Source organism: Panthera leo, chromosome F2, assembly GCF_018350215.1.
Source record: "Panthera leo isolate Ple1 chromosome F2, P.leo_Ple1_pat1.1, whole genome shotgun sequence".
Lineage (NCBI taxonomy): Eukaryota > Metazoa > Chordata > Mammalia > Carnivora > Felidae > Panthera > Panthera leo.
Genome location: NC_056695.1, coordinates 44282937 through 44309093, shown reverse-complemented (window position 1 = coordinate 44309093; position 26157 = coordinate 44282937). Strand labels below are relative to the sequence as shown.

At 41.7% G+C, this 26157-nt stretch overlaps 1 protein-coding gene across 2 annotated transcripts; it reads right to left on the bottom strand.

Annotated features, from left to right (window-relative positions):
• Window positions 1-607: 607 nt before the first annotated feature.
• On the bottom strand, window positions 608-25613 carry ERICH5 (glutamate rich 5). Of its 2 annotated transcripts, none has more exons than XM_042923665.1 (3): window positions 25467-25613; window positions 3393-4418; window positions 608-1933 (listed from the first exon to the last, which is right to left on the bottom strand). In XM_042923665.1, the coding sequence occupies exons 1-3, from the start codon at window positions 25522-25524 to the stop codon at window positions 1821-1823; spliced, it is 1197 nt and encodes a 398-aa protein (XP_042779599.1). In that variant the 5' UTR covers window positions 25525-25613; the 3' UTR covers window positions 608-1820. The 2 variants fall into 2 exon arrangements, with proteins under 2 accessions (XP_042779599.1, XP_042779600.1); XM_042923666.1 differs by lacking the exon at window positions 25467-25613 and adding an exon at window positions 19238-19327.
• Between the last annotated feature and the right edge of the window lie 544 nt (window positions 25614-26157).

Here is a 26157-nt window from a genome sequence, read left to right as displayed (position 1 = left end):
AATAAAATCACAATCGAGCTACTTTGCAGAAAGGGGGACATCATCTACTCAAGTACCCCCTCTTGTTGTCTACTTCAACTCTAAAGTCAGAAACATAAACTAATATTAAAATCAGAATAAAGATAATTCTTCCCTGTATGCTATATTCTTGAAATTAATTACAAGTCATCTTAGTAGTCATTTTAATATAAAAGCCAAAGTAAAAGAGTCTACTGATGAATGGATAAAGAAGAGATTATTTATATACAATGGAATATTACTCGGCCGTCAAAAAGAATGAAATCTTGCCATTTGCAATGATGTGGATGGAGCTAGAATATATTTTGCTAAGTGAAATAAGTCAAATCCAAGAAAGACAAATGCCATATGATTCCACCCATATGTGAAATTTAAGAAACAAAACAGATGAACGGTGGGGGGGGTGGTGAGAAAGAAGAGAGGGAAACAAACCACAAGAGACCTTAACAACAGAGAACAAACTGAGGGTTGATGGAGGGAGGTGGGTGGCAGATGGGCTGTGGGTGATGGGTAGTAAGTAGGTCACTTGTGATGAGCACTGGGTGCTGTATGTAAGTGATGAATCACTGAATTCTAAACCTGAAACCAATATTGCATGATATGTTAACTAAATTTAAAAAAAATTAAAAATAACAGAGTCTAGTTAATTCATCTGAGCAGTTATCTTAAAAATACACATTTACAAATAAGAAAAGGAAAGAAAATGTTTCCAGAATATAATTCTATCCTGATATACATAAACACAGGTCCTCAATGGTAGACAAGATTGCTATTGTCATTACTATATTCATGTATAATCTTTTACCAAAATCCCTTGGCAACTTAGGAAGAATTCGTGAAAAGTAACTTTCAATGGTGCATCATTTTAACATTAATGCAATATTATAAATGGTTTCTAAATCTTGATTTCTTAGCTCCTTTCTACCTCTAAAGCCTAACATTAAGCCACAGCAATCTGAAAAACAAAACAAAACAGGACCCAGGGAATAAATTCCACATAGGCAGCAAATCTAGGTTTTAATTCTTGCTGTCTGTTGTCTCTGAAATACGTTTAAAAGTCAATAAGTTTCAAACGCCTTTAATGTCAGTTAAAAGGATAACACCAATGAAACGCTTCACATAAGTGTAAAATCAACAACTGATTTAAAATGGCACCTGGAAAAACGTGTAGCCTTTCAGTGTGGAAATGCCTGATCTTGCAACAGCACCAGAGACTGCACTCCTTTGACATAAATAAGAGTCTATGGTAGTAGACAGACTTAAGGTGAGTAGGTTCCTACCAGCTTTAAATTCTGCAACAGGAAAAAAAAAAAAAAAAAAAAAAAACGAAATAAAAAAGAAAAACCCACTAGATATATTTTGCCCTGATGTTGTTGTTCATTCTTATCCCGTTGTAATTATAACTGTGTTACTTGATTATCATATGCTCCCTAAAATTTAACTCCTTTCTCTAGCCACCTACACCTAAGGTTTATACTTTCTTTTTAGGGTGTCATTTTCTGAACCGAATGGACGTGTTGCCACAGTGAAGAAAACACCCTCACACTCTTCAGTGATCCTATACCCCAGTCCTTACTGGCCGTGGCTACTGTAGTTCTAAATGTATAACTATTCTAAGTGCCTGAGAAAACTGTTTACAGCTTAGCAGTTTTATGGAACAATGTAATCAAGAACATGATAACCATACTCCTTGTATAAAACACATAGACATTTATAGACACAATCAGATCCGAAGTCACACACTTCACTACATTTTCTATCACAACACCTGTGCCTATTCATCCTTCTGCTACCACATCCATCTACATGGCTGCTGAAAGGTCCACAGCTTCCCCTGTTTCTTCTTCTTTTGTTCCAGTCCCTTCACTTACTTTCTCATCCTCCATCTCTGTTTCAACTTTTTCTCCTGTCTCACCTGGAAAAGTAACCAAAGGAGATATTAAGATACTCTCATTTATCATTGACAATAAAGCACCTCACAGCTGACTTCCAGTGGGGCAGTTTCTGCTCTTTAGGTCAAATTAATAAATTTCTCTGATGGTATCTAGAAAGGCAACTGCCCTGGGGCACCTTCAGCTCAGGTCATGATCTCACGGTTCATGACTTTGAGCCCTGCGTCGGGCTCTGTGCTGACAGCTCTGAGCCTGGAGCCTACTTCAGATTCTGTGTCTCCCTCTCTCTCTGCCCCTCCCTTGCTGGCACTCTGTCTCTTTTTCTCTCTCTCTCAAAAACAAACATTAAAAAAAGAGAGATTAAAAAAAAAAAGATTGCAAATATTTAAAAGTCTGGACGTTGTAGATACAAATCTGTCTCCCTAAGAAATCAGAATGGGCCACACTGACCCCCATGCTCATGGATGGAGCCAAGAAGCGGTGCCTCTTTTGCTAGGACAGTGCTCCTGTTCACCACGGTCCCCAGGGCTCCCCATGCCATAACATGTGCCCCTCGCTTCACTCACGGTCATTATCCTAGGCCCTAACGACTTGAGTTTGCTAACCCTAGTGCAACAAGTACATCTGCCCTGTTTTTCCTGGAGCACTTTTCTATACCTTCATTAAAGCACTTACCTCAATAGATTGTGGTAACTTGTTTCCATTCTGCCTTCTTCCCGCTAGCCTATGAGCACCGTGAGGACAGGGCCTATCTCCTGTACCCCTAGAACTTGGCATATGATTAGCACTCAAAAACTGCTGGGGTAATAAATGAATCAAGAAACAGACAGATGTGTGCTTTATTTAATTATGCTGTAGTATGAAGCTAAAATTTACCAAAATGTAAATCATGTCCCAGAAGAAATGTTATTTTTAAATTAGAATTCTAATAAAGAACAGTATGGATACCCTTTGTTTTATGCTGGTGAGGTACATTTTAAAAACACATTTTACCAAGACATAATACATTTCCTCCAGTCTTCCCAGAAAGACAAGAGGACTATATGAGGACACAAGCAGACTGACCGTAATTTTCTAAGGATAAGATTGGCAAAGATGAAAATTATAGTGTAAGATCCATTATGTGGGTATTCTTTCATTAGAAGCTTAATTCCCCCACTAACCACCTATTCGTCTTTACTTTGGATCCTCGTACCCTCCATGGGGCCTGATGAAAAGCGAACTCAGAAAAACTCAGAAATTTTAACATGTTGCCTTCAACATCCAAGTGTATTCAACAATGAAACTCCAGGTTAAAAATTTCAGACACGGACTATGGTTTAGAAAATTTTTGCTAGAAAGCTAAGAGCTTGTTTTTCAGGTATGGAAGTCTTTTTGGTTTGGGTAAAATGAAGTTCAAACCCCTGAAATAGAGATCCCCAGGGATGATCTCTTACGTAGCACATCTAAACAACCCTGAATTTTGGACAACATCACTTTTACCTTCAATGTGTTGGTCCTCTTCATTAGTGTGAATTTTCCTGACCGTTTCCATATTAGCTCCTGTTTCTAGAATTCCCACTGGATGCTCCGTGCTTCCAACTATTCCTTCAGGTTGAATCTGCTCCATGTTTCCTAGACCATCAGGAGTTTTATGGAGCAAATCATTGTTTACAGCTGTTTCCACAAACTGACTTTCCTCCAATACTTCTGGTGTTTCATTCTCTTTGGGAATTGTTTCTAGAAGTTGGGATTGTTCATCTTTTATCACTGTTTCTTGAAGTTGCCGCTCTCCAGCTGTCTCCACAAACTGGCTTCCTTCCAATGTTTCTGGAGATTCACTCTCTTTGGGAATTGTTTCTAGAAGTTGGGATTGCTCATCTTTTCCCAATGTTTCTTGAAGTTTCTGCTCTCCAGCCATTTCCACAAACTGACCCCCTTCCAATCCTTCTGGAGATTCATTCTCCTTGGGAACTGTTTTTGGGAGCTGGGTCTGTTCACCCTTTCCCATTGCTTCTTGAGGTTGTGGCTCTCTAGCTGCTTCCAGAGGAGGAACTTTCTCCGCTGTTCCTAGAGGTTTCATCTCTCTGGCAGTTTGTGGATTCTCAGTACCTTCCACTGCTCCAGGAGAGTCCCTCTCTCCTGTGATCCTTGACGGCTGATACTTGCTATCTCTTCCTACAGATTCAGTCTCAGCATTTCCTTTTAAAGACTGAGCCTCTGTCACTGCTTCCGTGTCATTCTTCTCTCCTGCTCCGGGAGTATCATCTTTGACATGTGGCTGAAGTGGCTCAGATTCCCTGGGTCCTTCTAAAGGCTGAGCGTCTTCTGTAGGTCCTGGTGGGTCTGTAGTATCATCTGCCAGGGGCTGTTCCCAGAGGGATTTAACACCATTAGCTGTAGACGCTGCTGAAATCTTGAGCTTCTCTAATGGAGGAGGACTTTCCTTTTGTACCTTGCCGTAAAGAGTAGATGATTCTTTTCCCGGAGTATGTGGTTTGGGTTGGGCAAAACAGGACTCACTTTCTTCTATGGTTGAAAAATAGATATGCAAAGTTACTTTTTGAATATTCACTTGAAAAAGAAAAAATACAAATTTTTGGTTAGTTTCTATCCTCAGAAAATATATCACAATCAAGTAGTAGATTTAAGGGGCGCCAGGGTGGCTCAGTCGGTTAAGCATCCCACTTCGGCTCAGGTCATGATCTCACCATTCATGAGTTTGAGCCCCACGTTGGGCTCTGTGCTGACAGCTCAGAGCCTGGAGCCTGCTTCGGATTCTGGGTCTCCCTCGCTCTCTGACCCTCCCCTGCTCGTGCTCTGTCTCTCTCTCTCTCAAAAATAAATAAACATAAAAAAAAAAGAAGTAGATTTAAGAGAGTCCGGTGGTGGGACGCCTGGGTAGCTCTATCGGTTAAGCGTCCGACTCTTGAAGAGTCCGACTCTTGATTTCTGCTCAGGTCATGGTCTCAGGGTGCGTGAGACTGAGTCCCGCATTTGGCTCTGCACTGACAGTGTGGAGCCTGCTTTGGATTCTCTCTCTCCTTCCCTCTCTCTCTCTCTGCCCTTCTCCCCGCCCCCAAAATAAATAAACAAACTTAAAAGAGAGAGTCCTGTGTATAGTTGAGTAAAGAGAGGCCATACCATGACCTAAACATTCCCCAAGTCAAACTTCTTTACTGTGTTCAGCTCTAACATGTCCTCCAAAACTACAATATTTTCTTGTTTGCTCCTTAGACACATTCCCACATTCTCAATAAGCACATTTCACTTTGCTTTTTCTCATGGTCTTTCTCCTTCTCACCCTTAGCCTTAGAAGATTTTGGTGTGTGGTGTTGGGCTGCTACAGAGGTCTTACTTTTTCCCAAAGCAGAATGGGCCTCAGTGGAAGGAAAGGGCCCCATGACGGAGAAGCTCCACTTGGTAAAGATCAAGATGTCTGGGAAGGAAAGTGGCAGGGACAGTTCAACCTGCATTTCATTTCATCTGGGGGGCAGAAATCAAGAAAGAGTTGGGAACCATGCATTGTAATTCTGGCTCTTCCCCCAGCTGTGTGACCTTGGGGACTTAGCTCCTAATTGTCACATCTGTAAAATGGCAGTGAATCTCTCTCTCCCCCCCATCTCAAGGCTGCACGAGGCATCAACATTAAAGGAGGAACACAAAAGTGCCCTAGACAGCTAAGCAACTTGGCAACATGATTATACTCTTTGACCCAGTAATCCTCCTTCTGGAAATTTATCCTAAAAGCACAAATGTCAGGAAAATATATATTTTTTGATATATATATCATCTCAGTATTCTTCACAATAGCAAAAATTAAAAACAACTTAAAAGTCTAATAAGTTGGGGAAAAGATAAATATTCTGCTGGATGGAATATTACTGCACCATGAAAAAAGATGGTTATGAAGATGATATGTTAATATAAGAAAATATTTATGGGGCACCTGGGTGGCTCAGTCAGTTGAGCATCCCATTGTTGGTTTCACCTCAGGTCACGATCTCGTGGTTTCGTGGGTTCGAGCCCCACGTCTGGCTCAGCGCTGACAGCATGGAGCCTGCTTGGATTCTCTCTCTCCCTCTCTCTCTCTCTCTGCCCCTCCCCTTCTCACACTATCTCTGTTTCTCTCAAAATAAATATATAAAACTTAAAAAATATATTTATGATATAATAAGTTAAAATATTGGCACGCACAGTTGGGTTAATCAAACGAAATGATGCATATAAAATGTGTATTGGCACAAGGTCTTGCGTGCACTTAACTGCTCAGTAAGTTAGCTACCAATTTCACATATAGTATGAGTATAGCAATGTCAATGATTGGAAGGGAAAGGGGGAGGAAGAAAAAGTAAATCACAAATAGATGGTGAAAACACTGAGAGAAAATAAACCAACATGTTAAAATGGACCTCTAGGTGATATACTTCTACCCTTTTTCTCCCCCCAAAGATTGTTTTTCTTTTCTTCTTTTTTTAAATCTTTTTTCCCTGGGGCACGTGGGTGGCTCTGCTGGTTCAGCATGAACTTCAGCTCAGGTCATGATCTCACGATTTGTGGGTTCGAGCCCCATGTCTGGTCTGTGCCGAGAGCTCAGAGCCTGGAGCCTGTTTCAGATTCTGTCTCATTCTTTCTCTGCCCCTCCCCCACTTGTGCTTTGTCTCTGTCTCTCAAAAATAAATAAATGTAAAAAAAATTGTTTTAATATTTTTTCCCTAAGTTACTCCTCACCCCAGTTACATATGCATACATTTATACTGAATATCGCTTATCTAATGTAAAATGCACAACCAATACTCAGATCTCCTCTCCCATTTCCCCTTCCCTAGGGGCAAATATTTTAATTCTTTTAGCTGTCTGAAGGGATATTTTTCTTCTATATCTCTAAGCAAATTGCTACTTCACGATTTTTCGGTTTGGGCTTTTTAATGAACTCCCACTCTGGAAAATAAAGGCTTCGGTTCCTTCTCCTCCTACCTCTATCACCACACCCTCTCCCATTACACACTAACATTTCCTTTCAATTCACCAACTATATATTAGCAATCATTTAACATAGTAATCATGTTGTAATTTGGGTAAATCAACATTCAAGTGCATGTCCGTAGAATGAGTATGTCTGCTAGGAAGAACTGAGCCAAACAGTAAGCTCTTACTCTGCGTAAATTTCTTTTTGTATTTCCCTGAAATAATAATTGTCATTGTCTTCACTTCCTCAGTTTATGTGTTGTCATTAATTCAACTCACTGCCAATTGTTTCTCTTCTTAATACATGTGTTCACACTAAATCATTTCCCACCCAGCCTGTGGGGCTGGGTGGGAAGCCCTGGGTGGAGAGTAATTCAAGCTGAGGCTTAGAGAAGCAGAGTTTGGGAAGGATGTGGGGAAATTCAGGGTCCTGGCTGTGGGCCCCCCAGGGGTCATATGTCAGAATAGGGAGAAGAGCTATCCTACGCCTCTCCCTCAGGCCTCATCATGAAGAAGGTTTTCAAATTAATAGCACTTAAGGCAACTTAATAAAAGTGATTTCTCAGGCCTACAAAATAATTCATTATGACAAGACGATTCATTCAGATCACACGAAGGATGTTCTGGTGAGGGTTGTCTAAGGAAATTAACAAGGAAATGTGTTAGTATACTAATCACAGATGTCTGCCAAATTATATTTTCTGGTAAAATAGTTATTACGGTGATTAGTACTGTCAGTTAAATGACATGAACGACTTTCATCCAACTGTGCCAGCTGTGGATGCATTCTAAAGGCATCATTCTTCTAGAGGAGAAAGCCATGGGGGGGGGGGGAAATGTGTCAACACACCCAAACCAAAGTCACCCAATTCTATATTTTGAAAAACATATTATGCTATCAGACTAAGTCAAGTTTTCTTCTCCAAAAACAAAAGTTTTATAAAAAGTTATTTTCCATGAATAGTGTCACAAATACTCAAGTGTTCTATCAATTTTTGCCATAACTAGAATATTTATGCTCATGATCACAGTATCAATTTTCATTCTTAGGTACTTTTCCTAATCTTATTGATATACTTGAAGTAGGCAAATGTCCTTGACATGTAATATTTTTATAATATAACCTGAAAATAGTCAGCCAAACTGGGAAATATTACAGTAGAATGTCACTGTCTCTAATATTTTTCTAAGGTAGCTCAAAGGAGATAAAACATCTTAAAAATGATCACCAAATCTTGGGGCACCTGGGTAGCTCAGTCGGTTAAGACATCTGACTCTTGCTTTTGGTTCAGGTCATGATCTCGCGGTTCGTGAGTTCGAGCTCTGCGTCAGGCTCCATGCTGGCAGCACAGAGGCTGCTTGTGATTTTCTATCTGCCCTTCCCCTGCTCTCTCTCTCTCTCTCTCAAAATAAGTCAATAAACTTTTACAAATAAATAAATAAAATGATCACCAAAACTTTTTTTTTTTTTAATCACCAAATCTTAACTATAGAGAACAAAACTGAGGATTACTGGAGGGGAGGTGGATGGGGGATGGGCTAGATGGGTGATGGGTACTAAGGAGGGCAGTTTTGTGATGAGCACTGGGTGTTGTATGAAAGTGATGAATCACTCAGTTCTACACCTGAAACTATAATATTGCACTCTGTGTTAACTAACTGGAATTTAAATAAAAACTTGAGGAAAAAAATTAAAAATAAATAAAATAATCACCAAAAAAAAAAAATAAAAGAGAAAAGTTTAGTGACACCACATTCATTTTGTATTTATATTAATTAACTGCATTCTGCTTGAATTTTGAAAGGAATGTATTTTGGAGGTAATAGTTCTTTTTTTTTTTTTATTTCTCCTTTGTTTTTTAATGTTTATTTACTTATTTTTTTTTTAATGATCAGTTTTATTAAATCTCAACTCTTTTTTTTTTTTTTCAACTTTTTTTTTTTTTTTTTTTTTTATTTTTGGGACAGAGAGAGACAGAGCATGAACGGGGGAGGGGCAGAGAGAGAGGGAGACACAGAATCGGAAACAGGCTCCAGGCTCCGAGCCATCAGCCCAGAGCCTGACGCGGGGCTCGAACTCACGGACCGCGAGATCGTGACCTGGCTGAAGTCGGACGCTTAACCGACTGCGCCACCCAGGCGCCCCTATTTACTTATTTTTGAGAGAGAGAGAGAGAGAAAATAAGGGAGGGGCAGAGAGAGGGAGAGAGAGAGTCAGAATCCAAAGCAGGCTCCAGGCTCTGACCTGTCAGCACAGAGCCTGACATGGGGCTTGAACCCATGAACTGTGAGATCATGACGTGAGGTGAAGTTGGACGCTTAACCAAATGAGCCACTCAGGTGCCCCTGGAGGTAATAGTTCTTACCTAATAGCCCCAAAGTTCTTTTTTCCTATGCAAGAGAAGAGCACAATCTGTTTTGAAAGGCAGGGCAGAGATCATATGACCTTGAAGACAACACCCATAATGTGGCGGGTTCGAGTCCTGATTCCTGTACTCACTAGCCTGATTAAGCCTTTTTTGTGCCTCAGTTTCACCACCTGTAAAATGGGAACAGTATCAGCAGAGTCGTTGTGAGGACTCCATGCATCACATTGCTAGTGGAAAGCACCGGCACAGTGACCGGCACCACTGAGTGACAGTCCATGCTAGCCGTCACCGGTATCATACCTCACTTGATGGCCCTAGAAAGGAAGACATTATGGTGGGCAGACACGTAAGGTAATTTCATTCATTCTAGTATCGGTACCTTTCTGTAAGCTTATTCAGAAAAAAAGAGATCGAAGTAAAAAACTGAAAAGGTTGGAAAATAAATGGTAATTTCAAACCGCCTCTCAGAGAATACAGCAATGAAGTCTACAGTTGCCACAAACACTTCCTCTCAGGCACCAGACTGCATATCCTTCAGAATGTTTTTATCCCCAGCCGCTGAGGGAAGTAGGATTTTTGGATCTGTTTGATCTTCCTCCTCTTCAGCTGGAACAGTGCATTCCAGACTGTTCTGATGTTGGATGTGAATCTTGATTTCACCGTTTATTCAACTGTGCAATCTAGACAAGCTCCTAACCTCTCTAGACCTCAGTTTCCTTATCTGTAAAATGGGAATATGAGAGCTGCCTTTCAGGCCTCTTTGGAGAATTGACTGAGGTGATAATATGCGTATTCCCCAATACGGTGTGTGATGTGAGAAGGTACTCAGTAAACTGGGGAGAGCAGCATACAGCTAGGCAGGTGCGGGTTTCACTGCACAAGGCATTCTGCTGAGAGGGAGAGAAAGAGAGAGAGAGAGAGAGCTCAACTCCAGCCTTTGTGCACCTGCAGGCTGCAAGGCTGCATGTGTCAGGGGTGGGGAGGGCATCTTTTTCTAATTTCACAAAGGTCCTGTGTGGTCTAGTGGTGGCCCCTGTCAAATAAATTACAGCTAACTGAGCAACAGAAAGAATGAACGTCAACATTAAAGAGCTTGGATAGGGGCGCCTGGGTGGCGCAGTCGGTCAAGCGTCCGACTTCAGCCAGGTCACGATCTCGCGGTCCGTGAGTTCGAGCCCCGCGTCGGGCTCTGGGCTGATGGCTCGGAGCCTGGAGCCTGTTTCCGATTCTGTGTCTCCCTCTCTCTCTCTGACCCTCCCCCGTTCATGCTCTGTCTCTCTCTGTCCCAAAAAAATAAATTAAAAACGTTGAAAAAAAAATTAAAAAAAAAAAAAATAAAGAGCTTGGATAAATAGTCCTCTAAACACTATAAAACTGTCAATGTTAACCTACAGAATTGTGTCGTTACCATGGTAAGTTTTAAAATGTGATTACTGATAGGGGTGTCTGGGTGGCTCAGTCGGTTGGGCATCCGACTTCAGCACAGGTCATGAGTTCAAGCCCCGCGTCAGGCTCTGTGCTGAGAGCTCAGAGCCTGGAGCCTGCTTTGGATTCTGTGTCTCCCTCTCTGCCCCTCCCCTGCTCATGCTCTGTCTCTGTCTCAAAAATAAGATAAAAACATTAAAAAAAATTTTTTTTAATGTGATTATTGATCAATAATGTGATAGTATTCATAATGTCAGGCAGGACTTGACTGGCATTAATAAAGTCCACCGGCAGCTTTTTATAAATAAATCTCTTTCATTCTGTTTGTTGGCTTTGATTTCACTTATTCACTGAATTCAAGTATTCGAGTGCCTAATATGCCTCTTCTGAGCTGAGCAGTTTACAGCGGTTGACAAGGAAGATCTGGTCCCTTCCATCCTTAAGTTTATTGTCAGAAAAAAAAAAGTTTACTGTCTGCATGGAAATTCAAATAATGGCTACTTCCCTCACTAAGTACGACTTGGTACCTATGCCTTACCTCTCACCCAAGAATCTCCACATGCTCTGTCTGTGTGGTTTTGTGAATCCCAGATATACCTCCTTGAGGTAGAAGAAGGTACTACATCATTTCTTCTAGCACTCTAACTTGAAGCAGTGAGATTTTTTGGTCCACACACAGAAGACATTCTGTGCCTAATCTGTATTACTATATAATAAATATTGTGGAGAGATGCATTGTTTCCACATCCAAAGTTGTTTAAAGATGTGTCTGTTTTCTGAACCCTACATTTTATCAAATCATACACTGCTCTGGGCCTAATCCTTTGGTGCTCATTATCTCTCTTGATTCTGTTGTAAGTTGATCCATGCACAAATTTGTTGTGACAGCTGAACTAACAGAACCCTGGTTGTAAGCACCGTTGTGATAGGCACACAAAGAAGTTAAATACTAGGCAACATTACAGAAGGGATTAGAACTAGAGCTAACATACCTGAAATTCACATTACAATGGAAGCTTTTCAACTCCGTTCATTACCCTAATCAGAAATGAAAAGTTTCTACCCAGCGAGGAGAAAAACTTGAGGTCAATATTTCCTATCCCATGGCTATGACCCATCAGGCATCCCAGAGACCTCACTGGTTTGTCTGCTGGGTTTTCTAGAGAATCAATGAGAATGGTGGGGGGGGGGGGGGGGGGGGGGGTGGTTCCCTGGTATTTTCCCTTGCTGCCACCATTTCTAGGTTCCTGCAGCTTTTGGGCTTTGGGAACCCAGATGCCACATGAGTCAGCCCCAAGGGAAGAGTCTACTCATCTTCTTTCCCATTTTCTTTCTTTGTTTTCTCCTCACTTTCATCGTATCATTTATCCAACAAACATTTGTGGGGCTACTAGTGGAGCTATTCTAGATGTGTCTGTGCTCTTCCCTCACTAAAGTATGTAAAAACACTTTCCTCGCGGGCCATGGCACAAATGCTAAGCCCCAAGGGCGCGTTCTGTCAGTCAGTAGATGTTGGCAGGGCATTCATGTTGAAGAGAGATGAACTTAAGCAATACCCCATGTAACTGAAGTGTGAAACCATCAGGCAAAAAAAATCCTAGAGACGGTAAATAAAAATCGGAAAAGCCATATTTTTTTAAAATAATTTTTTAAATGTTATTTATTTATTTATTTATTTTGAGAGAAAGAGCATGGGCAGGGAAGGGGCAGAGAGAATCCCAAGCAGGCTCAGCACTGTCAGTGCAGAGCCCAACGTGGGGCTCGAACTCACGAACCATGAGATCATGACCTGAGCCAAAATCAAGAGTTGGATGCCTAACCAACTGAGCCCCACCCAGGCACCCATGAAGCTTCTTTTTTTTTTTTTTAATGTTTATTTATTTTTGAGAGAGAGAGCGAGCACGTGAGCAACAGAGGGACAGAGGGAGAGGGAGACAGAGGATTTGTCAACACTGCCTGATGCAGGGCTCGAACCCATGAACAGTGAGATCATGACCTGAGCTAAAGTCTGATGCTTAACTGACTGAGCCACCAGGCACCCGGAACAAGCTATCTTTTTTAATAGAACTACCTGGTTTGATACATTTAAACTTAGTTTTGACCATCACAAAGTAAATTTGATAAAATATGAAGGTAAACCTAATGTGGAAATTTAACTATAAAGAAACAAGAACATGTAGTTGGAGAGACACTTCTGGAACACTTGATGAGCATACATGGAGATGTAGGGCCTGAAGAGGGGGAAGGCTGATATCTAAAAGCTACAGAGCCAAGTAATGACAAATAGTTACCTCCTTCAGAAAAGATTTTCCAATTTCATTTTATTTCTTTTAGACTCCTAGAAAATAGACTCTTACTTCAAAGAAGCTGTTGCAGAAAACATCACTTTTGAAATTATCAACAGTATTCACCACTAAAAAAAGACAGCTTCATTGACTGATGGTCATTACTGGCACACGGGGATCCAACATTTGGGCAGAAATCAAGTCTACGAAATCAAAGGCATCTCGATGAGCAAGGACGAGGAGGGAGAAAGTGAAGATCATGTCTCTAACAGGCATAAGTTGCGACACTTCACCAACCTGAACAGGCCTTGTGGCTGATGTTTATTGAGGCATTTTGCCTAGAGCTTTTTGTGGATTATCTCACTCAATCTTCCTAAAAACTCCACAAGGTAAGTCGGTTAAGCATCCGACTTCAGCACAGGTCATGATCTCACAGGTCATGGATTCGAGCCCCAGGTCAGGCTCTGTGCTGACAACTCAGAGTCTGGATGGATCCTGCTTCAGATTCTGTGTCTCTCTTCCTGCTCCTCCCCTGCTCTCTCCCTCTCTCTCTCTCAAAGATAAATAAACATTAAAAAAATTAAAAAAATTTTTAACTATAAGATTTCAGTAAGACTAGAGTATAAAACAAAAATCTACGTTCACCCTTCTTCAAGCTTCAGAATCTTAGAAAAGCTTACGAGGCAGTAATAAGTCACACTGAGAACTTGTACCCTTGATATGATGTGATGTGAAGGGCACTTTACCTCTGTGGTCTTCCTCCCAAAACCCACAAGCCTAGGAGCATCATAAGAAAAGCAACAGATAAATCCCATTGAGGGATGGTCCTCAAAATACCTGACCAGTACTCAAAACTGTCAAGGTCATCGAAAACAAGTCTGAGAAACTGTCATAGTCAAGAGGGGCCTAAGGAAACACAACAACTAACTGTAGTGTGGAATCCTGAATGGGACTCTAGAACAGAAATAGGACATTAGAGAAAAACTGAGGAAATCTGAATAAAGCATGGACTTTGGTAAATAATAATGTATCAGTGGGGCGCCTGGGTGGCTCAGTCAGTTAAGTGTCCAACTTCAGCTCAGGTCACCATCTCATGGTTTGTGAGTTCGAGCCCTGCATCGGGTTCTGTGCTGACAGCTCAGAGCCTGAAGCCTGTTTCAAATTCTGTCTCTCTCTCTCCCTTTGCCCCTCCCCCACTCATGCTCTGTTTCTCTGTCTCAAAAATAAATAAAAACCTTAAAACAATTTTTTAAAATAATAATGTATCAGCATTGGTTCATTCATTGTGACAAGCCTGCCCTACTCATGCAAGATGTTAGTAATAAGGGAAAGTGGGTATGGGGGGACATGAGAACTCTCTGCACTACTTTCATGAATTTTCTGTAAATCTAAAACTTTTCTAAAATAAAAGTTTTTTTTTTAATATAGCAGCAAAAGTACAAGAGCATGTAACCTAGCAATGTAACATCTGCTAGCTTTAGAAAAACCGTTTCATAAAGTTGGATCATTCCCATTCCACTTTTATGATTTTTTGCTATTTTTGTACCACTTGTGCTACTACTAACTTAATAGTTTTTTTAAAGACAATTTTTTAAAGATTTTTTTCAAATGTTTATTTATTTTTGAGAGAGAGAAAGAGATAGAGAATGAGCCGAGGAGGGGCAGAGAGAGAGGGAGAATCTGAAGCAGGCTCCAGGCTCTGAGCTGTCAGCACAGAGCCTGACGCAGGGCTCGAACCCACAAACCGCGAGATCATGACCTGAACTGAAGTCGTACACTTAACCGACTGAGCCACCAGGTGCCCTTATTACTAACTTAATATTTTTAACAGTTCCTTTCCTTTTACAAATTTACCAAAACGAAAATGTCAGGAAATCAACAAACTCCAGGATTTAGAACTTGATCTTGAGGAAAAAAAACAAAACTTGATCTTGGAAAAGCAATACAAAAAAAATTGAGATTTACTAAAATTGATGTTAATGACAGGCAATTTTTATTGAGGACTTACTAGGCAATATTCTAGGTAGGGGTCAGCAATTTTTTTTTTCTGTAAAGGGACAGACAGTAAATGTTTTCAGCTTTGCTGGATTGGGGTCATTATTGCAACTACTCAACTCTGTCACCATGGTAAGAAAGCAGTCAAATGACATGTAAATGAATAGACATAATTGTGTTCCTATAAAACTTCATTTACGAAAACAAGTGGTGGGCTGGATTTGGCCAGCAGGTAAGTTTGTCAATCCTTATTCTAAGCACTATTTAGGCTACCTCTAAGTGCTTTGTATGTATTAACTGATTTTATTCCTTAGAACAAGTCTATGAAACAGGTACTATTGTTAATTCCGTTTTACAGATGAAGTCACTGAGGCACAAGGAGATTGAGTGGCTCAAAGTTATACCACTAATAAGTTATCATGAACCAGGATTTGAAGCCAGTCTAACTCCAGACCCACATTCTTAATCAGCACTCTATACGGTCTCCCATATGCTGAAATTTACACACACACACACACACACACACACACACACACACACACAAACACACTCACGTTCAAATCCTCTCATAACCATCTAGTCTATAGAGGCTACTACTCCACTGCAAAGGAAAAGGAAATTAGCCAAAAGAAACTATGTGGTTCCTATCAGTCTTAGGAAAATGGAAACGGTAAGAATAGCTCCCCTCCCCAAAATCAACTAAAGGGAAAAGGAGAAAGAGTTCCTTATCACTATCAATAACAGCAAGGTCCCTCCCTGCCCAGCTGCCTTAAGGGCTGGAAGAAATGCTGGCACACTGAAACTCATTCTCACAGGCTGGGGGACTCTGATACATGCAACACAGGGACAAATATATTGCTGTCACCATCAACAGAACTAGAGGAGTATTTAGGTGGGCAAGGCTGAGAACGTAACAATGACAGATCAATCAGGGCTGTCTGCAAAGCGTGGAATGTTCTCATCTTGCAGGGACCCTTTAAGAGGAAGTTTTAAAGGCAAGCCTCTGAAGAAAACATTTTCACTCAGTGTAAGGAAAAATATATTACAGGCTTGAGAAAGTATTGTCACCACACGGGAAAATCCTGATGAGGGGAACAGACTATTAATTGATAGTCAAAAACAAACAAACAAACAAACAAAAAAACCTTGGTTTGATGCTACATCCAAGGAAGTGGATGTCAAGGACACTTCTTTTAGTGGAGAGGAGACAGGTCCGTCACTGAGAGAGGGGGGTCTGGGAAAGGGGGTACTTAGGGGCGAGGCAAAAGGAACAGCTACAAAGAAGCCAGGAAATACTAGGGGTTCAGGTCATAGAGAAGGCTTGTTGAGTGGTCTCTTGAACATGAGTCATTTCCATCTTTGGCTTATGAGGTCATGTTCATTTTATATCTATCTTGGATGGTGTTAATTCGTGCTGTTTTGATGTCTGCTTTGTCATGTTCTACACTGTTCTACACTGTCATGGCTACAGAGTACATTGTTTATAAATGAAATGTGAGTTTTGGTGACCCTACAGTAGATCGATAGGGCAGGGGTGCCATTTTGCTGTCTACGGATGCTTCTTGATCTTCTTGCATCTTGACTTTTCTACTTAATGTACATTTGGACACTCCATTTATCTAAACTAGCCTGATATAATGTGCTCATCTCAAGCAAGTTTTCAGAGCCATACAGATTTGAATGTCAAGCAGTGTTCAGTATGAATGAAGAACATGTTATTGGGTCTTGAGTTCTTTTGTCTCATTAGAGAAGCCAGGACAGAGGAGCAGCCATAAGGAACTGTTGAGTATGTAGTCTTGAGAAAAGAGGGTCATCCCTCCTAGGTGTGGGACTCCAGCCACCCAGTCACCACAGCCCAGCCCAGTTATCCTGGGGACCCACAGATCCTTGGGTCCTTCCATGGGGAAGAAAGTGATGTCAGCTGAAGTTGCCCCTACAACACAGGCTGCCCTTTCTTTTCCTTGCCTTTTTCCAATGACCACTCCTTGTTTCTGAGCACACTGGCATCGCCTGGCCTATTTTGTTTACCTTCATAAAGTAATTCCCATGGGTGTTTAGCTGTTTAACACAATGTGGTTTTTCTTTTCAATCTTAATCTTTAAAGGGCAAACCTCTGACACCCTTGAATATATACAAAAGAATGAACTCCAGAACCTGATGTAAACTCCCAAGGAGGGGTTCAAAGAATGTGAACAATAGCAACATCCCTGGGAACGTAAAGAAGCTTCTTTTTGTTTTTAATGTTTACTTATTTTTGAGAGAGAGAGAGAAAATGAATGAGTGGGGGAGGGGCAGAAAGAGAGGGAGACACAGAATCCGAAGCAGGCTCCAGGCTCTGAGCTGTCAGCACAGAGCTTGATACAGGGCTTGAACCCATGAACTGCGAGATCATGACCTAAGCTGAAGTTGGACGGTTAACTGACTGAGCCACCCAGGCACCCCTGTAAAGAAGCTTCTGAGGTCATTTTGATACTTCCCAGACATTAACACTCACCTGGAGAGCTATATTCTGGTATTTTGCTTAAAAAAATTACCTAGAACTACATGCAGTTAAACACACCAGCTTTTGAAGCCTGGCCAAGTTTGATGCTTTTATCAGTTTTGGTGAGCCTTTCAGTAACCCCCCACAAGTGTTAGGTTTTTATTTTAAACTTGATGTTATAAAACATTAACACAGAAGTGAAACTGTGGATAATACCTGGGACATGTGGCAACCTTACAGGAACATGAATTAAAAGAACACAATAAAGCTTTGTTTTGCTGTGTTGACCTTCTCCTGCCTGATTAGGAGACCCTCTTCACAACCTATTCTCTTCCCAAGCCCACCTCAACCAATGTTTCCTTCCAGTTTCTGTTATTACCTGGGTCCTGATTCCTACTCTCCCTCTGCCTTTTTTTTTTTTAAATCATTTACTGTCAAGTTAGCTAACCACACAGCGTATACAGTGTGCCCTTGGCTTTGAGAGTAGATTCCCATGATTCATCGCTTACACACAACAGCCAGTGCTCATCCTAGCAAGTGCCCTCCTCAATGCCCATCACCCATTTTCCCTTCTCCCCCACCCCTGCCATCAACCCTCAGTTGTTCTCTGTATTTAAGAGTCTCTTATAGTTTGCCTCCCTCTCTGTTTGAAACTATTTTTTCCTTTCCCTTTCCCCAACGTCTTCTGTTCAGTTTCTCAAGATCCACATATGAGTGAAAACATACGATATCGGTCTTTCTCTGACTGACTTATTTCACTTCACATAATACCCTCCAGTTCCATCCACAGTGTTGAAAATGGCAAGATTTAATTCTTTCTCATTGCTGAGCAGGATTCCATTGTATCTACAAACCACATCTTCTTTATCTATTCATCAGTTGATGGACATTTGGGTTCTTTCCATCATTTGGCTGTTGTTGTTTTCCCTGTGCTTTTCTAAATAGGACTTCTCACTCCCCTGAGTCCCCATCTCTGTCAATCCATCCATTCTCCCATCCACCCACCAAACAAATATGGATTGTGTTTTTCCTACAGGGAAGGCCATACAATGAGTTATCGCAGAAGTGGACTAGACTCCAGATGGAACTGGACTGTGAAAAGAGTAGCAGCTTCTGAGTCACACACACTGGGCTTCAGCCCTATCACTTGCTAGCTCTGAGATCTCGGACAAGCTATTTATCCCCATGAAGCTGTAGTTTCCTAGCTGCATTTGGTGATACAGATGTTTGCTTCAGAAGGCTCTTGTGGAGATTAAATGAGATCACAGTCCAAAGTATCTGGAACCAAGGGGAGCTCCTGCTTTGTCTCCTGACTTCTTCACACCTATGTTTTGATGTGGCTGCACTAATCTCGAAAGTCCTTCAATTTTATAAGAAACTTACTGAAATGTTTCAAAAAAAAATTGTTTTTTTGTAATGTTATCTTTGAGAGAGAGAGACAGAGAAGAGTGTGAGCAGGGGAGGGGCAGAGACAGAGAAGGAGACACAGAATCCAAAGCAGGCTCCAGGCTCTGAGACGTCAGCACAGAGCCTGATGTGGGGCTCAGACTCACGAACAGCTAGATCATGACCTGAGCCGAAATTGGAGGCTCAACCAACTAAGCCACCCAGGCGCCCCTTTTATTTTTTAGTTTTCTTTAAATGTTTATTTATTTTTGAGAGACAGAGTGTGTGTGTGTGTGTGTGTGTGTGTGTGTGTGTGCGCGCAAGGGAGGGGCAGAGAGAGAGAGAGAGAGAACTATACTGTTGAGGAGAGTGTAAACTGGTACAAGTCTTATGGAAGGCATTTAGGCAGATATCCGTCAAAATCATAAATGCACATACCCTTTAATCCAATAATGCCACTTCTGGGAAATTGTTCTACAGCTGTGCTTGAACACATTCAAAATGATGCATATATAAAGGAATTCGTTGCAGCCTTGTTTGCACTAGAAAAAATTGGAAGCAAACCAAATGCCTATCAATAGGGGACTGGTTAAACAAATCACACGCTGGATTATTAAGCAAGGATAAAAAAGGAGAAAGACGTTCTCTATATATCAAGATAGAAAGATGTCCGTCTTGTTAGGTGAAAAGAACAAGGTGAAGAACGGTGGGTATAATACATTTTATAATGAAGATTAGAGAGGGAAACAATATTTACAATGTATAAGGAAACTTTAGAAAAATTAAAAAAAACCCCACCTAATAAAAGTATTTACCCATGGGTGTGATTGGAACTAAGTAGCTGGTGCAAACAGGACCGGAGGTATACTTTTCACAGCATGCATTTTTCAACTGTTTGCAAATTTTTGAACCACTCAAGCAATTCCCTCTTTGTTAAAAAGTTTATTTATTTATTTTTGAGAGAGAAAGAGCAGAGCAGAGAGAGACGGAATCCCAAGGAGGCTCTGCACTGTCAGCGCAGAGCCTGACATGGGGCTTGAACCCATAAACTGTGAGATCCAGACCTGAGCCGAAATCTAGGCCTGGACGCCCAATCCTTTGAGCCACCCAGGCGCCCCCATGTATGCAATTCTTATGTTCCATTTTAATTAGCTGTATGTAATAACCACCCTACAACAAAAACTTGCCAAACATCCTCTGTATGCCAGGCTCTAGAGGGGACACAAAGACATACAAGACTTGGTTCCTACTTCTAGCATTTTCAAGAAAGAAACCCCATTTATATAACATCTGCATGCAAGGAAAGTCCATTAAAATGAGTTTTGGGGCACCTGAGTGGCTCAGTTGGTTAAGCGTCTGACTTCAGCTCAGGTCATGATCTCACGGTTCGTGAGTTCAAGCCACGCTTCCGGCTCTGTGCTGATAGCTCGGAGCCTGGAGCCTGCTTCGGATTCTGTGTCTCCCTCTCTTTCTACCCCTTGCCCACTCACACTCTGTCTCTCTCTCTCTCAAAGATAAACATTAAAAAAATTTTTTTAATGAGTTTTAATCTTGATGTTTATTCTTCAATTACAAAGAAAAAATGTCTGCTTAGGACTGAAATGTCACTATGTGAAAATATTGGTTGAAGGCTGAAGGTATCTCCACAGAACAAAGAACAATTCACATAACAGCATGAAATTCAAGCCTCATTCTATTGCCTAGGTAACATGGACTCCAAGCAGCTAGCAAGAGTTCAGGTGAGAATAAACAAATGATTATAGCTGTCGGTGAAAATGTACACATTAACCTAGCAATGAATTTGTCAATAATTACCATCTATTTACTTTGTCAATGCTGGTGCTTAAGCTGTAAGATCTCAGGAAGAAAGTCTGCCAGAAACGGATGGCGATTTATATTAGGAAAGAGAAAAGCAATAATTGTGCATGTACACAGAAGGCTGGCAGGGAGGAAGGTTCGGATACAAAGACCTAGACACCTGTGGGTCCATTAGTCTGTAAAATCAACAAAACCTTTGTGTTCAGATTCCATCAGATCCGTGGGGCTCTGAAAAGAACAGCAATTGTGAATAGAATATTGCCCTAATAATTAGAATTTGCTTCCACAAACATAAGAAATTCCACTCAATCTGTCTAATAGTCCTTCTGGAAAGAAAAGCCTCTTTCCTTGCACATTTTAAGGCATTGAGTAAAAATCTATGCGTACCATGTACCAGGCCCTGCTCTACACTTTGAGTAGCACTGGGTAGTTAGTTGACTATCCACCTTTGTCCTGATCCCTCCGCACCTCTTTCCCTAGTCAGTCATCTGGTGTCTGTTGGGTCAGAACAAATGCATCTGTGTGATCGGTAGAATGGATTTTTCCTATTCAGCCTAACAGCAACCTAACCAAGTAGCTGCTACCTGATTTAAACTTAAGCCCAGAAAATAAACAGCTTCATATTTTAATGCTATAGGATTTTAGAGCTATAAGAGATCTCAGAGGTAACCTACGCCAACCCATTATTTAATGATTCTTTTGCTTATAGGCTAATACTGCATCATGTACAACAGTTCTTAAGCCAGTTACAGAAAATTAAGTTGGGCAGAACTGTCAACACAAATCCAGTTTACAGGCTAGTTCATATATTTTAACATCAACCCATAGGGTTTTAAGGTTGATATTGTGATGGGTGCCTGGGTGGCTCAGTCGATTAAGCATCCGACTTTGGCATAGGTCATGATCTCCTGGTTCATGAGTTCAAGCGCTACATCTGGCTATTTGCTGTCAACGCAGAGCCCACTTTGGATCCTCTGTCTTCCCCCGTCTGCTCCTCCCACATGCCTTCTCTCTCTCTCTCAAAAAGTAAATAAACATTAAAAAAATTTTTTTAAAGGTTGATACTGTAAATTTAAAGAATCTCTGGCATGATAGGAAGATTATCTGTATCTCTATGGGAGGACGCTGGTAGTTTCTCTACATCTATGTACATCTAAGGTTAGGGGCACCTGGGTGGCTCAGTCCATTGACTGAGTCCAGCTCTTCGGTTCAGCTCAGGTCATGATCTCATGGTTCATGGGTTTTTTTTTTTTAAGTTTTTTTTTTTTTTTTTAATGTTTATTTATTTTTGAGACAGAGAGAGACAGAGCATGAACGGGGGAGGGTCAGAGAGAGGGAGACACAGAATCGGAAACAGGCTCCAGGCTCCGAGCTGTCAGCACAGAGCCCGACGCGGGGCTCGAACTCACGGACCGCGAGATCATGACCTGAGCCGAAGTCGGCCGCCCAACCGACTGAGCCACCCAGGCGCCCCTCATGGTTCATGGGTTTGAGCCCCACATTGGGCTCTGCGCTGGCAGTACGGAGCCTGCTTGGGATTCTCTCTTCCTCCCTCTCTCTCTGCCCCTTCCCTGCTCTCTCTCTCTCTCAAAATAAATAAATAAACATTAAAAAAAACCTCTAGGGTTAAACAAATGTCCCCCAAATATTTCTAGTTTATAGTTGGAAGTAATATATATAAGCTTCATATTTTACCAACTTATCTAGGGGTAAACAAATATGTGTTAAAATATGTATATTATATATTAATATCCAATAAATTTATAAGTTATATATCACATCTGTATAATATATTACAATACATATCTTATTTAGGGATTATAATATTGTGATTATATTATTAAATTTATTAAATTATAATGCTCTATTACATTTTATTGTATTTCTTTTGTTGTTTGCATAGTGGATGAACACACCTCTAATGGGGATCCAGAGTGATCTGAAATTTAAATCAGATTTAAATCGGGGTGCCCGGGTGGGTCAGTCAGTTAAGTATCTGACTTCCGTCAGGTCATTATCTCACTGTTGGTGAGTTCAAGCCCCATTTCAGGCTCTGTGAGGAAAGCTAGGAGCCTGGAGTCTGCTTTGGATTCTGTGTCTCCCTCTCTCTCTGCCCCTTCCCTGCTCACACACTGTCTGTCTCTCTCTCTCTTTCTCTCTCTCTCAAAAATAAATAAACATTAAAAAAAATAAAAAAAAATAAAATAAATCAGATTTAAATCTAGTTATCACAGGTGGTTTAAAGAGAAAGAAGTCAAGCTCTGGAATCAGAGTACCTGAATTCAAAGCCTAGCTCTGACTTTTAAGAGTAGATAATTTGCCCAAGGTCACAGGGCTCCTTATGTGTGAAATGGAGATGATCATAATACTTAGTCATAGTATTGTCTTAAAGATTAAATGGGGGTGCCTGGGTGGCTCAGTCGGTTAAGCGTCCAGCTTTGGCTCAGGTCCGTGAGTTCGAGCCCCGCGTCGGGCTCTGTGCTGACGGCTCAGAGCCTGGAGCCTGTTTCGGATTCTGTGTCTCCCTCTCTCTCTGACCCTCCCCTGTTCATGCTCTGTCTCTGTCTCAAAAATAAATAAACATTAAAAAAAAAATTAAAAAAAAAAAAAGATTAAATGAAGTAATTCATTCAACAACTATGCGCCAAATATTGTTAGGCACCAGGGGTACAGTGAGTAAATGCATATACAGGACATTTAATATACTTAGATTTTTTCATCTAAAAGCTCATACCCACAGACTTAGGATTATATATAGGATTTAAAGAAGTTTTGAGCTGCAGAAACAGGAATGAATTATTTATTGAGCCTCCAAGATCATGGATCAGCATTGAAATGCTGATGAACACACAATAGTATCCAATTACAAGAGAGTATTGTGTGATTGGGCATCAAAAGCAAAATGCACCTGTTGACTGATTTAATACACGCATTGAGCAGTTTATGTAGCGTATTAATTAATTTTCAATGCACTGAAACTGGTTGTCAGGCGTTTAAATATTTCTTTCAGAACAACATCTGTGAAAACTTAGAACAATGATGAAAGCATGAATAAAAAATGAAAAGGTGTGACTTATGTAGACAGTTATTAATACTGGTGATAAAGTTTTGTTTTTTTTTAAAAAACTTTGTTCATTATTTTTTGAGAGGATTAAAAACCCTTTCCCCCTTTTGGATACTTTTGCCCTTCCCTAAGAGTAACATTCCCCTCAGTCATGTTTTTATCAAAAAAAAATCTATGACGATTTAGTTCTCTGCTTTTAAAATCAGTATGTTACTCCTAGGATATCTGGGACCATGGAGGGGGATGAGAAAAACCAAATATGGTGTACCTTTCTTGAAGCATCAATTTTCCTCAATTTTTCATACTGAAACCAACAAGGATTTATCATAGAGCAGGATGCAAAATCCACCTGACTTCATAAAATAAAATGAAACGTTAAAGAAATTGCTCCTTGTACTAGCCTCTAATTAATCAATTAACTAACTTTTTGCACTGGCCTCTTGAGAGCATATTTGGGGTACAGAGGCTTTCTTTTCTTTAGGAGAAAGGTCAGCAACTATTGTACACAAGGAATGGATATTTCTTCACTTTGCATTGTCAGAGACAAAGGGTTTGGAATCACACTTAAACATGGCTTTAATTACTTTGCTTATTTCTAAACTTTTTATTGCTTTCTGTTATCTACTGAAATTAAAAATAAATTATCACACACCACGAAAATGAATTCAACGCAACATACTTCTAACTAGGACACGGTGTCTCAACTCTGAAACAGCATTCACGAAAACCCTGTGCTACTACAAAATCAGGGAGAAAGACATTTCTGTGTTATTGGAATAACACAAGATGCTAAAAGAAGACCTGTGGAAAAGAATGAACTTGAGTGCAAATTTTCCCCTACAGTTAGCCTTGAATATGACTGCAAACTAATTTGAAGGAATTTACTTAACCTTCGAAGCTTTATCCAAAATGTCAGCCATTCAAAATCTAAGAAGTGCTTATAAAACCCATTCTCTAGTTCATTAATCTGCTTACTCTTTTCACAGGATTTACCACGGTCAGAAACGTATCTTAATCATTCGTTTAACTTGTTTATTGCCTGTCTCTTCTATCCCTGACCCTCAAAAGTAGGGTCACTTGTATCTCCAGCATCTAGCCAGGCACCTGGCTATCGCATAATAGACGCTCAAAATATATTTGTTGAATTTCGGTGATGACCGCTTTATATGGCACGCATATTCGTCAAGAAACACTGAAGCGAAGGGCAGGGGAAGTGTATCTGACCTCTTCAAAAGTGCAGGATCCTACTTGATGGAGTGAATGTCCATCTGTGCTCTCCGCATCCGTTACCATCTCTGATGCTGAAATGCTGACGGAAGGGCAAGGTCTTGGTAGAAAAACGGGGATCACGTTTCTCCTTAGAACCAGAAACTAATGGTTCCCAGGGAATTTGCAGCTTTATATGATCTGAAAGTTCGTACTTTTAGGAGATTAAATAGCACATCTTGTAAGGGCAGGACATTACTCATCTGTTTAAGGGAACCCCCGGCCAAGCGCGGTAGGGGTTTAACGCCACCTCCCCGCTCGCCCCGCGGATAACCCCGGGCCCGGCCCTCGGCCTCCCGCGTCCGGCAGCGCGCGCGGCTGGGGCGCACCGGGACCTCCACGCCGCAGCTCCAGCACCCGCGCTCCGGGGTTCGGGAGGGAGGGGCGCTCTGCCCTGGGTTCCACTCCCGTCCTCAGCGAGCAGCCCGCCCCCTGCCGGGCGGGTCGCACCTTTCGGAACCCTAGGGAGCAAGGCGACCCCGAGGCCCGGGCAAGGGTGGAGCCGGGTCCCCTGCTCACCGCTGCGGAGCCTGTTGCCGTCGCCGGCCTTGTTGAGGGCGCTGCTGGAGCAGCCCATCGCGGGCAGAAGGGCGGCCTTGTGGGTGAGCGCAGCCACCTGTCCCAGCCTGGCGCGAGCGTCGGCCAGGAGCTCGGATCCCGCGCAAACTGCACCGGCGACGCAGAAGCTTCTCCGGCGGCTGCCCCGGCTCTGGCGGGGGCAGAGCGCAAGCGCACAGCGGAGCGCCGGGGTGCCGGGCGCACCTGCGAGGGAAGGTTGCCGCCGGGAGGTGGAAGGGGCCAGGGGGCCGGACAGGCGGGAACGAGGAAGCAGAAGACAGGAACAGGGAGCCCGGTTGGCAGGAGGTGGAGGGTGGGGTCAAGGAGGAGAGGAAAAAAGACTCAAGAGAGGCATAGGGAGGATGCCCCGGAGAAAGAACGAAGGACTGGGAGGGCTCATCTGAATCATCACTAAATAGCTGGGGCGGGGGGAGGAGGCGATTGTGGCCTGTGGCTATTGATTGGTAGACCAGCTTTGGATGGCAGATCTGTTCTTACATAACAGCAGTTGTGTTACCACAAGGAAGTTTGCTGTTAATACTATTTAATCCACCTCATATTCAACGTTGGCCAATTGTCCAATCCAGGACCACACATTACATTTAGTTGTCGTGCCTCTTTAGTTTGCTTTAATGTTTATTTATTTCTGAGA